Raw genomic sequence first — 18,696 nt, 5'->3', positions numbered from 1 at the left:
ACCAGCCTCGCCACTGGGCATTGGAGAAGACTGATTGCCAGCCTCCTGCCATGTGACTATGGCCCCTGGGAGACTTTGCCCTGTGTAAGCATTATTTGGGCTAATTGAATTTTGAAACGCTTTTTCTGCCCCTTTGAATACATGAGAAGGTGTGCCGCTCCCCCGTTTCCTGTCTATTGTTCTCCAGCAGGGCGTTGTCCCAGGGACACTGCCAGACCAGTTGGAACTTGTTGCTAAACTTTAACCCAATGGCGATTTGACTGTGTTTGTGGGATCTGAGCGCTGTTCGGATATAGTGAGCGCTTGTAAGAGCTTGTTCCTGTCTTGCTTTCTAAAGGAGTCTACGGTGGTTATGGTGTCTGCTGGAGTGCTTGGAGCCCTCAGGAAGTGCTAGGAGCATCCTTTATTGGAGGTACACAGTCGGTGTGCCCGTCGATCCGTTACAACCAGATTGCAAAGAGTCCATAATGGCAGGCAGTAGTCCTTTAGCGGGCCATATTGACTCAACATGGTCCACAAGCTAGAAGTTATACAAAAAACTATCTCTATAACCCCCATTCTGTCAACCGAGGTTCCTGAGTCATGCAACATGGGAGCTACATGCCCAGAAACCAATCTGCTTGGGACAGACAAAATGAGTTGCAGGAGTGTTAGGACTTGTTCAGAGTGCATTCTACAGCATCGACCTGCTAACACAGCCTGGTTAGACAAGTCAGTGAGGATCCTCCCTTGATAAAGGCAATACAACTGAAATGTTGGGGTGTTTAATGTATTTGTACTCAATTGCCCTCTTTTTGTTTCTTACTATTCTTGGCTGCTATGTATATTCTCTTCTCATCCACTATAAGATGGGCTTAAGTGTACTGATCTATAATACACTTACCATTTGAAGAATATGTCACATCTGTTTGTGATGGATTGTGTATGCATTTATTGTATATTTTTTTACAGTTAGACATAATAAACTGCATTTTTTGATGCATGTTGTCATGCTTCTACATGCATTTTTGATTTACACATGAGAGTAATAAAATATACAAGGAGCAGCAAATATGTTTCTTCCTATGGCGGCAAAAAATATTTTTTATTCCAGTTGTGGTGAAGGACTTCAAATGGTACTTTATCTTAAATTAAAAAAATAATTGCTTTTCCGATCTGTTCAATTGATAGAACAAATAAATAATGGGTTGATATAGCTTTTCCTTTTCCTTTCTATAAATAAAGTCTTAATTACATAATTGAACCTATATTAAACCTCTGTTTTTTCTTGTATTGCAAAGATAAACCTTTGCCATATTGATTATAGATGATTATATATATACATATATATATATATATATACATATATATAAACACATATATACATATATATAAACACAGATCTATCTAGATGACCTTTTAATTGTCAAGCCAATAAGGAAAATCATCTTGAAATTTTGTATTTTGGGCTCTGAAAATAAGTTGTCATTAGACCACAGTAAATAGCATTAGTTTTATTTTAAGATACGTCTTCACAGGTATCTAATGTTCTCTTTTGTTCAAGTGCTTTCAATGGTATGAAATGCTACAATAGAAAAAATCAATTAGCCCATGTTGTTCTTGGTTTAACTTCGTTTAGAAATGTATATTTTTTTTCAAATTTATATTTTTGACTAAAGCAACTCTTCTACAGAGAATTGCAACTTAGTTCGAAGAACTTAAGACACACACACCGAAATTTTCTAAACCATCAATCTTCTAATTGCCATTACACTATTCATTTTGTTAACACTAATATATGAAATATATCTAGGCAGTTTGCCCAGTTCTAAGTACAGTACATAGTTGTCTTCTCTAAGTGCTCAAACCACCATTAATGAAAACTAATTGCCCATCAAAATCCACATTAAAACTGCTTTCCAAAATCTCAAAAGTAAAATATGCAATGTTAGCTTGGCTATGTTAATGTTAAACTGCTTGTCTCAAAACATTGTTAATTATTTTCCACAGAACTTAAACGCACATTTTTTAATTCTTATGATAGTTTCTCTTTTAAGAATGTTGATATTATAAATACAAACCAACATTTACATGGCCATAAATACAATAATTACTTTGTTTGATATTCAAAATGTATGATGTGTTTTCTTAATTAGAATTGTTTTATTTTTTATGTACTATCATCATAAGTTCTGCTTTAGATCAGAAGTTTAATTACGAAATGTGTCAAAGAGAAAATCATTTTAATGATACATAATTATTTTAACTTTTGTTTTAGAATGTACTTATTGAATGCTTGATTTTGAAAACAAGATGTTTTCAAAATATAAAAAGGGTAATTCAGACTTTAGGGAAATTAAGTCTTCAAGAAAATGACATCAATCCAATATATTTTTGTGTGCTTTCAAAAAGCTAAATTATATTAATGGTGTCTCACGCTCAAAACAGTCAGTATCAATACAAATTTAGCATTTAAGTGACGATAATATTTAGTTCAATGTATAAAAGACAAGATATGAATATCTGTGTATGCATAGAAGGTGCATTTTTGAGATCACAAACATAGAACTAAAGCATCTGTTGAAAAATTGTAAAATGAAGTAACTGTAATTACAATTGATAATTTATCTTAGTACTGCAAGCTAAATCCATATATATAAAACAATAAAAATAACCTCTGAAGTCTGTTTAATTGTTCATTCTTGAAAAATGCAGGCAGTTATGACTGAGCACATTTACTTACAATAAATTGGAGTTCAGTAACAAAAGGATTTTAGCCCCCAAATACTTGAAATTCAACAAACTGTCAACAAACTGCAAAACTAGTGGTTTATATATTATTATTATTATCGCCATTTATATAGCGCCAACAGATTCTGTAGCACTTTACAATATTATGAGAGGGGGGATTTAACTATAAATAGGACAATTACAAGAAAACTTACAGGAATGATAGGTTGAAGAGGGCCCTGCCCAAACGAGCTTACATTCTATAGGAGGTGGGGTGTAAAACACATTAGGACAGGAAATAGCAATCAAATAAGATGGGAGAGCAGTAGAGGTGGAGGAGAGAGTAGAGTGCTGCCCTTTAGGAGGGAGCAAGATACAGGTATGTGAGGTAGAGGTTAGTCTGGGAGGCCATAAGCTTTCCTAAATAGATGGGTTTTAAGGCGCTTCTTAAACCATTGAAGACTAGGGGAGAGTCTGATGGCAGTAGGCAGGCTATTCCATAGGAAAAAGTCCTGCAAGAGTGAATTGGCCATGCGGGTGTGATCAGCGGACAGGAGAAGGTCACAGGCAGAGCAGAGAGACCGGGAAGGGGCATACCTATGGATCTGTGAGGAGATATTAGAGGGGCTAGAATTGTGCAGTGCTTTAATGGAATGGGTTAGCACTTGATTCCTATAGGATACAGGAAGCCAATGTAAGGACTATCAGAGGGATGAGGTTTGAGAGGACCGGCTAGAGAAGAAAATCAGTCTGTCGTCAGCATTCATTACAGACTGTAGAGGGGCAATACGGCTTTTGTAAAGACCAATTAGGTGAGGGTTACAATAATCCATGCATGAAATTACTAGAGCATGGACAAGCTCCTTGGTAGTATCTTGTGTAAGAAAGGGGTGGATGTGGGCTATGTTTTATAAATGGAATCTGCAGGATTTGGCAACATCCTGGATGTGAGGCTCAAAGGTGAGGCCAGAGTAAAGTATGACACCAAGACAGTGCGCTTGCAAGGATGGACTGATGTGGATACCACTAACTTGAAGGGAGAGCAAAAGAGGAGGATCAGTATTAGGAGGAAGAAAGACAAGGAGCTCAGTTTTAGAAAGATTGAGTTTCAGAAAGTGGGAGGACATCCAGTCAGAGATGGAAGAAAGGCAAGCAGTGACACATTGCAGGACAGCAGAGGAGAGGTCTGGGGTGGAGAGATATATCTGGGTGTCATCAGTGTACAGGTGGTAGTGAAATCCAAAAGAGGTAATAAGTTTGCCAAGAGAGACAGTATGAAGAGAAAATAAATGAGGACCAAGGACAGAGCCTTGGGGGACTAAAACCAAGACAGGACGAGGGGAGAAGGCATCATTAGAAAAGGAGATGTTGAATGAGCATTGGGAGAGATAACAGGAAAACCACGAGAGGACAGAGTCACAGAGACCGAGTGATTGAAGAGTTTGTAGAAGGACAGCATGATCAACGGTGTCAAAGGCAGCAGAGAGGTCAAGAAGAATTAGTATGGAGTAGTGGCCTTTGGATTTAACTGCAATTAGGTTGTTAGTAACTTTGATAAGAACAGTCTCAGTAGAGTGGAGAGGGCGAAAGCCAGATTGATGGAGGGTCAAGTGAGACACATGGGCAAAGACAAGTCTTTCCAGAAGCTTCGAGGAAAAAGAGAGCAGGGATATAGAACGATAGTTAGAGGGGGAGGATGGGTCAAGAAACTTTTTTCAGGATAGGTACTGCAGTGGCATGTTTAAGGTCATCCGGAATCATGCCCTGACACAATAAATATCATTCTATAATCGTAATTTGTATACTCTGTTTGTGAATTGTTTCCTACTTAAAAGTTAACACAATCATTATGTATAAATATGTTCACATTTAAAAAAATCTATATGTATAGTTATCTTTTCAATAATATAAATACAGTCATTTACACAAATAAGCTAGGGTTTAACATATTTAAATGTTTTACTAATTGTGTTATATGATACATTTTATGTATAACAATCGCAGAAGTCAATGTCCCAAAAAACAGGATATTTAAATAATAATTTAACTATAATTTTTTAAGAAATTAAAAGCATCAAGTATGCTGAGGGCTTCAGAAAAAACAAACCACCAAATATAGTAAAAGTCTTTAGGGAACTCAAAGTCTTTGGCAAACACTCACGGATTTAACCAAAATAGCAGCTTATAATTAGTTGCTTCTGTTACGGAGGATAATTCACTATTTTTATTGCTATTGGAAATAGGAAAGTTTAAAACGTAACTGGTTCTTTAACCCCTTAAGGACACATGACATGTGTGGCATGTCATGATTCCCTTTTATTCCAGAAGTTTGGTCCTTAAGGGGTTAATCACACATAGCCATTCCAGCAGACACTGCTGTCAGATTATTCAGTTACAATTTATCAAATGACGTTTTGTGAACTCTATTTCATATGATTTTGGAGCTAGTGTGCAAATAATATCAAACTTTTGTAGGATTTAATTTCCGTTAGTTATTCTGCTGTTTGATTCATGAAAATCTGTACATAATCATGCTCCTGAAAAATTCATGTTAATTGCATTTAGTGTTACTGATTATCTGAAGATCTGTAATTTAACTCCTATTGTGCTACATTTAAGTTGACATCTTTGTTTAGCAGTACATCCCCCACCACGCTGTAATTTCAATTTTGCCTTAGATCATTTCTAAAAATCCCAATTCATGCCGTGTTATTGGATAACAAGCAGGCTTATAAAAGACATTTTGCCAAGTATATGATCATCCTCATCATTTATTGCTCAGTGTGAATGAGTTGTCATGGCAACAAAGAATGACTAAATGGGGGCAAGATGAGGTATACACAGCAGTGCAGTTTAATCAAATTTAGAACATTATGTTAAATTAATTTGGCTTAATTGTGGGTACAGAAGATCTACTCTCTACTGTAGACACAGATGACCAATTCGCAAAGGTCTAGATGGGTTATAATCATGAACAGAATTAGCCACTAAATAGATAAATATGGGGAAAAAAAATGTTGTGAACTAAAAAAATATAATAGCATTTTGACATACATTAGCACAGGCTGTATATGATTTAGAATCTAATAACATATATAATATTGGACAGAGATGAGTGTCATCCATCTGGGATACTACAACAAAGATATTGAAAAATATTGGGCAGACTAGATGGGCCGAATGGTTATTATCTGCCGTCACATTCTATGTTATACATATTACATTGATAAATAATCTCTGTTACATTTATGTGAATGTGAGTTCTATTGCAAATGAAAGACAGCTAGGGAACTAAGACAATATATATGTTTCATCATATAATAGAAATGCATGTGTGTTTGTGTGTTGGGTGCATTCTCAGCTGGTCTAGATCATCAGAGCATTAGATCAAAGGGCCATCATAGAGGCTGAAAATGTGTTCTACCGCTACAACAAATTAAATGTTTTATGTGTAAGATATGACATTGTATCCAGCTTGTGTTTGCACATGGACCAGTAATACTTACATATCTACCAAGGAGTGAGTGTGATTGTTTTTTCATATTTTATTCATATTTGCACGTGTACTGTGAGTGAATATGTAATAATAGCATGATAAAAATAATTATTAAAAAAAAACATTCTGTAATCTGCTTCTGATTGGGGACATAATGAATTGGAAATTAATCCCTATTTCATTAAATTCTCAAAATAAAAAAATAAAAAACTTTTTGTGTTCATTTAGGTTTTCATATCCCTTTTTTCATCAATGAGCACTAATAAATAAAGGAATGTTTTGATTAAAAAGAGCATTTAAGCAGCTTCTTAATTCTTCGCATTTTTTCTGCTTAAATTATAATGTTCTTTACTAGCCAAATAGTTTGCCTGCTTATTTTGTGTGTGTGTTTGTGTGTGTGTGTGTGTGTGTGTGTGTATTACATCGGCCTATTGATATGAAAGCATTTATTGCCTACACTCATCTGCCATTATCTGTTATTGTTACATGCCTATTCTACAAATTAGCATCATACACATCACACAAGAGGACATAGTCTTAAATTAGAGGGGCAAAGGTTTAAACATAATTTCAGGAAGTATTAATTTACAGAGAGGGTAGTGGAAGCATGGAATAGCCTTCCAGCTGATGTGGTAGAGGTTAACACAGTAAAGGAGTTTAAGCATGCGTGTAATAGTCATAAGGCTATCCTAGACTTAAGATAAGGCCAGGGACTAATGAAAAATATTTCGAAAATTGGGCAGACTAGATGGGCCGAAAGGTTCTTATCTGCTATCACATTCTATATTTCTATGTTTATATATAATGGTGGGATATATCCCTATAGTGTTTTCCCCTCTAAAAATGCAATATTGTACCCTAAACAGGGGTCAAGTCCTGGGGAATAAAATGTGGGAACTCACTCGAGTTCCACCCCCACCCCACCACCAAAAAAAAACCAAAACTTGTATGCATATATAAACACGTACACACACACTTAGGTGCACACATACACTCACAGACACACAAAGACACACACAAACACACACACAGACACACAAATTCACTCACAGACACACACACTCACAGACACACACACACTCACAGACACACATACACTCCCAGACACACACATACACTCCCAGACACACACACTCCCAGACACACACACTCCCAGACACATACACACACACACTCACAGACACCAACACACAAATACACATACATACACTCACTCCCAGACACACACTCCCAGACACACACACACACACATACACTCCCAGACACATACACACACACACACTCCCAGACACATACACACACATACATTCACTCACAGACACACATACAACACTCCCAGACACACACACTCACTCCCAGACACACACACACTCCCAGACACACATAAATACACTCACACACACACACACACACACATACATACACTCACAGACACACACACTCCCAGACACACACACTCACACTCCCAGACACATACACACACTCACAGACACACACATATACACAAGAATTATTGCATATTTTTTTTAAATTAAAAATGTCCACCCAGCCTCCCTACCTGGAAGGCTGGCGTGGACCTGTCCCTGGGGTCCAGTGGGGCTTCAGTGCGGCCGGCTCTTGTCTCTCTGTCAGACGCGGCGAGAGAGCTGTGTTCTCTCTGCTCCCTCTCGCCGCGCGGGCTGTCTACTGATGCCGGGAGCCAGAAATGACGTCATATTCCGGCTCCCAGCATCAGCAAACGGCGCGCGGCGAGAGGGAGCAGAGAGAACACAGCTCCCTCGCCGCGTCTGACGGCGAGACAAGAGCCGGCCGGGGGGGGTCCTTCAGGTGGCCATTATGCCACCTCTTGGGCCCCCCATGACAGGGGAAACACAGGGGCATTTGGGGGCGGCATTTTTTGCTGCCCCCTGAGTGCCTGCAGGACCACAAACGGGAACGGCGTTCCTGCTCTAAAAAAAGTGCAGGAACGCCGTTCCCACGCGTTCCTGCAGGACTCGAGCCCTGACCCTAAACAACAGACAGAGGAATCAAAATTGTATTTTGCTTTATTATCCATTATAACAAAATAAAACATTTTTTTTTACTTTTGTATCAGACCTTTGCATGATTATAATGTTTATTACAACTATGATTCTAACAAGGCTAGTTACCAAAGTGAATTTAATTAAACACTATAGTCAAAGTGAACGTAAAGGGACACTATAGTCACCAAAACAACTTTAGCTTAATGAAGCAGTTTTTATGTATAGATCGTGTCTCTGCGGTCTCACTGCTCTATTCACTTCCATTTAGGAGTACAATCACTTTTTTTTGTTTATGCATACCTAGCCACACCTCCCCTGTCTGTGACTCAAACAGCATACATGAAAACAACATGGTTTCATTTTTAATCATATGTTTACTTACTGTAGAGGTTTTTATCTCCTACTCTGTAAATTGAACGTTTATTACACAAAGGAGGCTCCCACAGGGTCTAGCAAGCTATTAATACCAGATAAGAAATGATAAATTAAACAGAATTTGAAATAAAGGAAGTGTAAATATTAGATGACTCTTTACAGGAAGTGTTTAGGAAGGCTGTGACTGGAAGTGCATAAACAAAGTGATTTAACTCCTAAATGACAAAGAATTCAGGGGCATGATTTACAAAAAAAAACTGTGTCAGTTGCTAACGTTGTTTTGCTGACTATAGAGTCTATTTTCACCTTAAATTCAAAATTCACTTTGAATTCACCTTGAATTCCTACTTTTAGTGCTCCGGGAAAACACTAGCATTGCTTTTATTAAGTAACATACTGTATATCTTTGAAAAAATAAGTACCTTGCAACATCTGTGAACATATCTAAATGAGGAACTACAAAGATCATGATGTGATGGCTAATTGCTTTGCTTTTCAAAGCATCGTTTTCATTTTGTATTCTTAATTATGTTAGTACATTTGACCTTTTTCAATTGAAGTAAGGTAAAAGCCTCTTAGCTCAACTTAAGAAAAAAAAATCATTGCTCCACTTTAGCTAAAAAAATGAAAACACATAAAAACATATTTTATGGTTCATAGTTTAATAGTGAGATTTTTAACAAATACTTTATTTATTCTAAAATGCATCTAAATTCAATGGAGGCACATTTCCAATCATCTTCAATTAAAATTATTTGTTTTAAGTGTCTCATATTTTAAACTCCTCTTTCAGTTTCAATTTGTAGTGTTGCAGTATAAGGTACGGGGATTATATTGATTGAGTAGCAGTTATCTAGAGCAATCAAATCCTTAAGTCCCAGAATGGTCCAGTTCTAACATTATCACTATTGGAACTTAATTGAGATATGTTTAAATCTTGACTGAAGTCTTGAGTACATGTTGCTTGACCATTTGTACACAGATACAATTTATATATTTATCACACATATTTTTAAATGTAATTCTAAAAAAATATGTGTGACCATATGTGTGCGAATGACAAGTTCATTCCATGTCATAGATGTCAAACTATGGCTCATTTATTGCTTCTACTATACTGGACTGCTCTATTAGTGTTCTCTCAGATCAATTTAACCCCTTCAGGACCAAACTTCTGGAATAAAAGGGAATCATGACATGTCACACATGTCATGTGTCCTTAAGGGGTTAAATGTTCATTTGATGGATAATATGAAAGTACAGCAAATGTCCCCAGTAGGATATGCTTGCTAGTCTTTAGAAACACAGGCCCCAAGGTAGTTAAAGCAAAACAATCTTATGGTAGTTCTTGCCAGGAATCAGTATATTTCATACAAGGACAAGAGCAAGCCAGCAGGGACATATACACACATCCTTTGGGACAACAGGACATGTATATACACAGTGTGGTTCATTAAACAAGTTGAGGAATTGGGAATTTCATATTTATGAAATACTGAGTCCCAAGTTTAGATACATGGCCTCTTGACACCGTATTTATGGAAGGAAGAACATATAGGGCTATTAATGTCAAAGACTTGAAAAGTACTGAAAAGCACATTTTCCTGGGGAAAAAAAAGTATTACAAAGTATTAGGGTTCAGCTTGAAAGAGACTAAAAAAACTATTGGTTTGGTTTTACTTACCCCTATCTCTAACTCACATGGAATACAGGATAGAGATGAATACATCAATACATAAACAACTAAAACAATAGATTTTATTTCATCTAGAAAAAGTGATGTAAAGTTAGAGTGTCTGACCTTAACTTTTCATAAAGACCTCACACTTCTCCATAATAACATCTATCATGGTGGTCCACAGTATTCACCAATACCGTGATGGTGCATACAACAGGACATTTTCTTTCCTATTTCCTTACATCCATTATCTCTTTATTCTCTAAAATGTTATTTTCTTCATTAGTTAATTCCCCCCTCTCTTATTGACACTGACATTATAAGTATTGTTGCTGCTTTAAAGTGAAATAGGTATCAACTCTTTGTTACACTGCAAATGATATATACATTCTCGCAAATTTCACAGAGTTGTTAAGTATAAACGCCATCATTCATCTTTCAGACACCATATAATCCATTAATATTCCAATGAAAAATATTGTTTATTAAATGTTATTTAAAATTAACCTTTAAAGTCTTCTGCTATTAACTTTTTATATATTGTTCTACCATAAATATTTCACCCTACAGATAGAGTCATTCAATATATTTTGTAGGATAAAGTTTTGCATAATCCTTCTAAGAATCCACAATCTAATCAACGTTTGTTTATCATCATCATTAAAATACAGTCTAAGCCTTGGAAAAAAAATATTAAAAGTCTTTGAGTAGTCAACATGTTAATGGCCAAGAGGCCACTTATAGTCAAAAATTATATTCTTTATAACATGGTAGCATAATGTTCTTATGGCTTTCTAGTGAGTGTAGTTAGTACAACTATTGACCCGCTTTACCAATGCAGGACTTGTGGCTTTCAAGAACTTTTTTTTAGTTCTTTAACTTACAGAGTTCCTCTATTCCACACAACATCATTCATCTGAAAAAACTTAAAATAAATAAATAAAATCCAATTAAAGATAAATGTACATTTCAGTTTCCAGTTATTTTTTTTGTGTGTGATATCAAATATTAATTTATCAGTAAATTGTCGCCAAAGCAATCCCCTTGCAAACATATAATTTTACATTTAACAAATTCATTGTCATCTTTTAAGTGAGAATTAAATCAGTATTGCTCCATTTATACTCATTGAACTCGATGTCTGAACAATGGATTCAATTTTAGCTCCCCAGCAAATGGTGTGCTGATATCATATTTGATATAGGTTGTTCTACAATTGTTACGTAATGTTATTTGCTTATCGTTTTTATTCTTTTAGCTGTGCATCCTGACATTCTATTCATTTTATAACCATTTGCTACCATAGATATTTGCCCAACTTTATGAATAATTGGTCTATTATGAGTTCAATATCCCTTCGCTGATCCATCTTGGTCAGTATGATCTCATTTAACCTGCCATCTCTCTCTTTATTTCTTGTCTCCAAAGGTACCATTTTATATTTGTCTGTGTCAACTGGCAAAGCATTTCTGCAAACTAATGAAACAAGAGAATACACTTTACTGTAACCGAAATAGAGGGACAATATAGTGAATTCTTCTAGAAATGTCAGAAAATCGATTTTAAGGGACAAAACCAAATATATTCAGTGAAATACGCTTCTCTGTTGCTTCAGTTACAGTAACTTTAGGTGCAATGTACTTATTTTCTATGAAATAGAAAATGGGTCAGATCTCTACAATTTAGTCTTCCCTCTGTACTATTGCTCATGATATTAGTATCTTATTTTTATACAGTGAACTCAGACATCTCAGACAACAATAAAGATACATTTTGTTTCATAGCTATAAACAAAGCATCTAGCATTCTCTCTTCACATTGCTCTACACCAGGTTTAGGCAACCTTTGGCACTATGGCTTTTTTGGACTACAGCTCCCATAAGGCTTTTACAGTCATAATGCTGGCAATGCATCGGGGGAGATGTAGACCACAACTGGAGTGCCGAAGGCTGCCTATCCCTGCTCTAGATCTGTAGTATACGTATACCGATTGCCTTTGCACTGCAGGCTTGCATTGACAGGCCCCCTTTGTTTTCCTTTTTTTGTCACTGTTTTTTTTTTGTTTAATTTGGTTTTACAACCATTGCACAGTTCTGTGGGATATTTTGATGAAGTTTAAAAAAGACAAAAAAACGGAATGCACTTTTTTGTTGAAGTATATTTAAGCGAGTAAGGGTTACGTGCCAAACGATTTATTAGATAAAAAGTGAATTGTGGTGAATGGATAGCTGAATTGCAAAATCTATTCTAAAATAGCCAAACTGTGACTATAACTGAGTTCAAATTTTTTTCAGGTAATTTTGTCTTAAGTTTGCAATTCGGTTTCCAGTTTGCTACAATGTGCTATTCAGTGAATAAGCCCCCAATCATTGTAAGACTTTCAATGCCTTCCCCCCTCCCCACACTATTTATTATTATTATTATTATTATTGCTTGTTGATGTTCTACTTCTGTAACCTCTTTTATATGATGTCAATGTTTTTTATTAATTATTTTTTTAAATAGGTAAAATCATAGGTTATTATATTTAATTTTTATTTCATTTTACTGTATTGCAAATTGAATTGTGCACTCATCATTCAGCTACTTCAGAAGTCTTTCTAATATTTTCAAATATACTATAATTATCTCAATAATTCCATATGTATAAAAGTTAAATATATATATACACGTACATGGTATATTTTATATAGTACTGTAGTATATTTGTGTTGTGTATAGGATATTTGCAGTCTAAAAATCAGCACACAATTGTATTAAATAACAATGGCCTGACTTGCCAGATATTTGTAGATTGAGCAATACATTATTGAAATGATGTAGATATTTAAGTAGCTCATATTCTAATGGTTTTGTATTTTTGAGTACAGATGAATAATTGCTAATTGTGTATTTATTTTAGTACAGATAACATTATGCAATTTTATCTGACCCTATAAAACAGTTAAAGGGTTTAAAAATGCTGTTTAAATATATGTATAATTAAATATTTTGCAGATAACAAACTCTGGTGGGCAGATCAAAATCTTGGCCAAGTTGGTACGTGCAACAAAAGAGATGGGAAGAATGTTTCTGTTGTAAGAAATAAAACATCAGGAATTGTCCACATGAAGCTCTACGATAAGGAAACTCAGCAAGGTAATGTATAGTTGTATCTGCTAAAAACTCTAAATACTGGAACAATATATATAAGGAATACTCTAATATTTATGAAAAATATATTTTTAATACTGGAGTTTTACTTTTTTTAACAGGCTAATTTCAAAGATCTCTGTGCACAGCCACATGTTCAGCTTATACCAGGGTTTTCTGTGGCTCATAGTACTGCTTATGAAAGCTGTTAATTGAACTAAAACTCTCAGATGACTTTCTATTCTTTCTGATTGCATGTAAAAATTTATTATTGGACACTGGAGGTTCTTAAGGAGGGACAACAAAGGAGCTGTGACATTGGATATAGTAATTAGCAAGATAGAAGTATTTTAGATATAATAGGTAGTTATATAAGCCAATTCTTTAACATTAATAATAACTGTTTTGGTGCCTGCAGTGTGCTTTTACATACCTATCAATATCCATGCTAGCAACACTGATGTAACACAATGAGTAGCTTCTCCTCTGAAGGTTCTAAGAAGATCCAACTTTCTATCCAACTATGTATCCAGCACTTGATTATGGATGTTATCTGGAACCAAGTGTTGTTACTCCATGCTAATAGATTTTATGTGCACAAAGCTCAAAATGTATACTGTCTCACCTAATTTCATTCATCCATGACCCAGTGATGTTATTACTTATACCCTCAGACATGGGATCAATCAGAAACAAACCCACAGATTTCAAAATATCCTAGTCAGATCTTGACATATCACATATCTTATAGATATTAAATACTGCTGGTGTGATCATCACAGGTTTCCACATTTAGACCTTGTACTGAACACTGTGTGTTTGATCAGAGAGAGGAAAGATGAAAGAGCGCTATGGCAGGCTGCTATGGAACTCATTGAGCAGCATACACGGGGAATGAATTTTCTCTCATGCTGAAATCTGATGTTACAGAGAGCTCACAGAGCATTGTAAAGCATTACACACTGTGCTAGCCTGAGAACTCTTTTGGTGATGTCATCATTAATAAAAAGCACATTTGAAAACATTTTCCTGCTGATCATTTAGAATGTGGAATTTTGATCATTCCATTCTTAACCCCTTAAGGACACACGACGTGTGGGACATGTCATAATTCCCTTTTATTCCAGAAGTTTGGTCCTTAAGGGGTTAAATATATTTATTGAATTTTGAAAGTGTCATACTGTTTGACGGGGGAAACATTTTGATGACAAAGCAATTTTAAGATACAATCGGTTTACATAAAATAATTTAGGATCATGTAAAACAGCAGATTCTTGGACAAAGTTCTAAAAAGCATGCATTCAGTAGAATTATGATATATGTTTCCTTGCTAATCATAAAACCTCAAAATTTCTACATTATCTCAAATAATTTATTGCATATTAAATATTGTAATCAGTGCTCTCATTACATCAGACAATGTGCGGTAGAACATTTTCTGATATAGAAACACCTAATCTTGAACACTGTTGTTCTTGTTAGTTGAAACATATGCAAATGTGGCCTGCTTTTCTAACTCAGTGTGATTAAGGTTTTGTCTTAGTGACAATAAGAAATGTTAGCAGTCTTGCATTCTGCACACATTTGTTAAATTATTTCATACATACTTCACTTCAAAAGAATGAGTTGTTTTGTGAGATGGTTATATGAATAATATGCTTACACACAAAAAAAATCAATGAAAAAATATTTGAATGTGTGCATGTGTTTGTGTGTACATGCGTATATGTGCACAATCCAATACTAGCATTATAGCCCTTCATTTATGTTTCACCATTATATATATATATATTTATATTAAATTTTGGGGAAGGGTTAGGGTTATAGTTAGGGCTATAGTTGAATTAAGAATTTCTCCTGATGATATGTTATAAGACAGATTCACACTAATGCCAATCTTTATGAAAATGGTGGCACCTAGAAATAGATGTCCACTAATCATGGACAGTTGGCATACACATCTTATTGCTGCTCTGATATTATGGGCACTCACACCGCATGCTGTCAGCTAAGCTGTTCAATATGGCAATTAATAGAAGGTTTATACATGATCATCCTACTTTATTAACAAGTTCCAATAGATAGATGATGTAGCAACTCATACAGCAGGAAACACTCTTGACCTCATCTTCACCAATCTCTGTACCCCCTCTAATCTCTCCACTGTTCCATTTCCTTTGTATGACCACCATCTACTAACTTTTGACATCAGCATACCCCGTACCAAAATTTCACCACCCTGAACTCTCCAATCTCACAGAAAACCTCAGCTGCCTTGATCTCCAGCAGTTCTCCACCAAACTCAATACTCTCCTCTTACCCATCTCAAATCTAACTTGCCCTAACTCGGCTACCTCACTCTACAACTCAACTCTCTCCTCTCAACTCAACATCATGGCACCTCCTACAATTAAACGCAGCAAGGGCCCCCAACTACAACCCTGGAACACCAAACTGACCCATTACCTCCAAAAATGTTCTAGAACTGCTGAACGCTGCTGGAGAAAGTCTCACTTTGCATCTGACTTGCTCCACTATAAATGTATGCTGCACTCCTACAGCCTGGCTCTCTCTGCTGCAAAAGTACATTACTTTAATACCTTCATAAGTACATTGTCCCATCAACCCAAACAACTATTTCACACTTTTGATGCTCTTCTTCGCCCTTTTAATCACCCTCCTTCGACCACCTTGTCCGCCACAAACTTTGCATCTCACTTCACTGAGAAGATCTCTACAATCAAAGAAAAGATCGCTAATTTCTCTCCTTCACCTACAAATACATCACCCAACCCCACCCCCTCCACCACTCTAAACTCATTCACACCTGCTACAGCAGAAGAGGTTTCTGCTCTGCTCCTCCTGCCCAACTACTACTCGCCTCCAAGACTTTTCCAGGGCTGAACCTCTTCTGTGGAACTTCCTTCCATTCTCTGAAAGAATTTCACCCAGTCTCCATTCATTCAAAAATCATTGAAAACTCACTTCTTCAAGAAAGCAGGTTAGCAGGTTTTCATCTCCCACCCTCCATGACTCCTCTCCTGCAACTGTCAAAAATCAACTACTAAGCCCTCAATTAATACTTTTCTAACAACCTACTTCGTACCCCTACTTTTACCCTTTGTGTCACTATACCCCACTCCCTCTAGAATGTAAGCTCATGGAGCAGGGCACTTCACCCCTCTGTTCCTGTACGTCCAGTTGTCTGGTTACAATTATATGTCTGTTAGTCCACCCATTGTACAGCACTATGGAGTCTGATGGCGCTATATAAATAATAAAATAATAATAATAATAATAGTAATATATACTCTTACAGTGAATAGAAAAGCATTTGGATGATCATTACACCAGGTACTGTAATGAAAGCATTGTTAGCTACAACTACATATATCACACGTCAGGAGAACTGTTTTCTCACAAATTTAAACAGTACATACGTATAATCGAGCTAAGGATTCTGGGTAGTTATGAAAAAATATGGATAGATTTTTAGCTTAAGTGAATAAAAATACAAAAAAAATCTAGTAAAATCTGCTGAATATGTTATGAGCACATCTATACAAGCCCGAACATCACATTGAACAGGGCGATGGAATCTTGCTGGCACTATATAAATAGTAAAATAAGAGTAATAATAGTACTTGTGATATATATAGAGTTTCAGGGTAAACATGCACAAATGAGACTCACAATTATTGTGTCATTTAAAATATGACTTCTTTCAGCAGTGTTTAACCTCTCTATACAGGCTAGTTTAGCATATAAAGTTAATCAATGTAAATCACGTTTGCTTATTTGTACTAAAATTGCTTTATATCCAAAATAAACCCAAACATAAAAACATTTCTGCAGGAGTCTAGGGCTCATAAGAATTACATTCATCATAGGATATGAATATGGGCCAATCAATATACTGTAAAAATAAATTAATTAATTAAATAAAAAAATTAAATAAATAAATTATGTATATTATCTGCAGTATAGTGAACATTATCCTATCATTTGGTTTACAGATGAGGTTTGACTACCTGTATTAAAATAAGAGTTGTCAGGAATTTAAAGTGAATTTGTACTTAAGTCCAAATTTAAGGCTAAAGTAACTAAACAGGAAGCATAGTTGCCCTGGAGAATGTTTCCAGTTTGGCAACTTTGTCATTAAATTGAAACTAATTTTGAATTCACTTTGAATTCTGACAAGTCTCACTTTAAATAATAACCTTGATAGACAGAAAATGTCGGTTAACCAGTCTAGTCCCGTGAGTTGAATGGTAGCTTTGCTTTTCCAATAAGCGCTGTGTCAGCAAGGCTTGCGTGTTCAAAAAAGAGCTGCTTGTGGGGCTACCTTAATTAAAAAAAGAATAAAAGACAGCTATGAACAATTACCACTTTAACCATTTAAACCCATAAGGCTTTAAACCAGGAGATTTGATGTAAAATAGGAGGATTCCAGAGGTGAACATTTTTTCTTTGTATTTACTGGATCACTAATTCATACCAAAGCTGCTTGAAAACATCCCGTGAGTATCTGGTTAACGTAAAAAATACATTCAAATGCTCTTTCCTTGTTTTGGATGTGTCTATTAAGCTTCCAGTTTTAAGAAAGAAAACATTAGAATGAACGTTCTTTGAAAACCTGCTTGGCTGAGTGTCAATTCTTTCTTCAGTATCCTAAAGACTATTATCAGTACACATGTATCCAAGATCAAATATACACGGTAGCTTGTATAAAACACAGCAATTTAGATGATTTGTGAGTCGTCAATACACCCACAGTTTAAATATAGATAAACTTTGTTTCAGGTTTAGTAACAATGATAGACCATTTAATCTGCTTGTTCTGCAGAAGAAGAATAAATGTGCTGTTCAGATTAGTGGGTTTCTCACTGATAAATGCTAGTTTATTTTAGTCGTGCTTTGATTCACAAGTAAAACATCCACTTTATGAGTTGTAAAAAAAAAATAATTATAATTAAAACACATTTTATTCTATGCAACAAAGTACTACTTTTTCAATTTACTATTCTATGATAAAAATAAAACACAGCAATTTACACATTTCTGATTATTGGTTTGTTCCAATTAAAATATAAAAAATAAAGAATATTTTAGCAAAGCCAAAAATAAATTAAAAACTTATCGAAAGTTTTTAACACAGGATACACAGATATTGAGTAAAATTATAATACATTATACAGCTAGTTTCCAATGCATCAAAATCAACTTGATGTTCAGTGAACATACACCTTTACCTTTAAAACATTTTCCACACGTGATGGGAC

At 35.4% G+C, this 18,696-nt stretch overlaps 1 protein-coding gene across 1 annotated transcript in view; it reads left to right on the top strand.

Annotated features, from left to right (window-relative positions):
• The window catches only part of LRP1B (LDL receptor related protein 1B), a 1,140,323-nt gene that overhangs the window by 782,183 nt on the left and 339,444 nt on the right, over positions 1–18,696 (top strand). The window contains exon 33 of the mRNA XM_063429375.1: positions 13,280–13,420. Within this exon, the coding sequence (XP_063285445.1) occupies positions 13,280–13,420 (141 nt within the window). The remainder of the gene's footprint in view (positions 1–13,279; positions 13,421–18,696) is intronic.

Source organism: Pelobates fuscus, chromosome 8 (genome assembly GCF_036172605.1).
Source record: "Pelobates fuscus isolate aPelFus1 chromosome 8, aPelFus1.pri, whole genome shotgun sequence".
NCBI lineage: Eukaryota > Metazoa > Chordata > Amphibia > Anura > Pelobatidae > Pelobates > Pelobates fuscus.
Note: the sequence above shows the minus strand (reverse complement) of the source record. Positions and strands in the feature narration are given on the sequence as shown.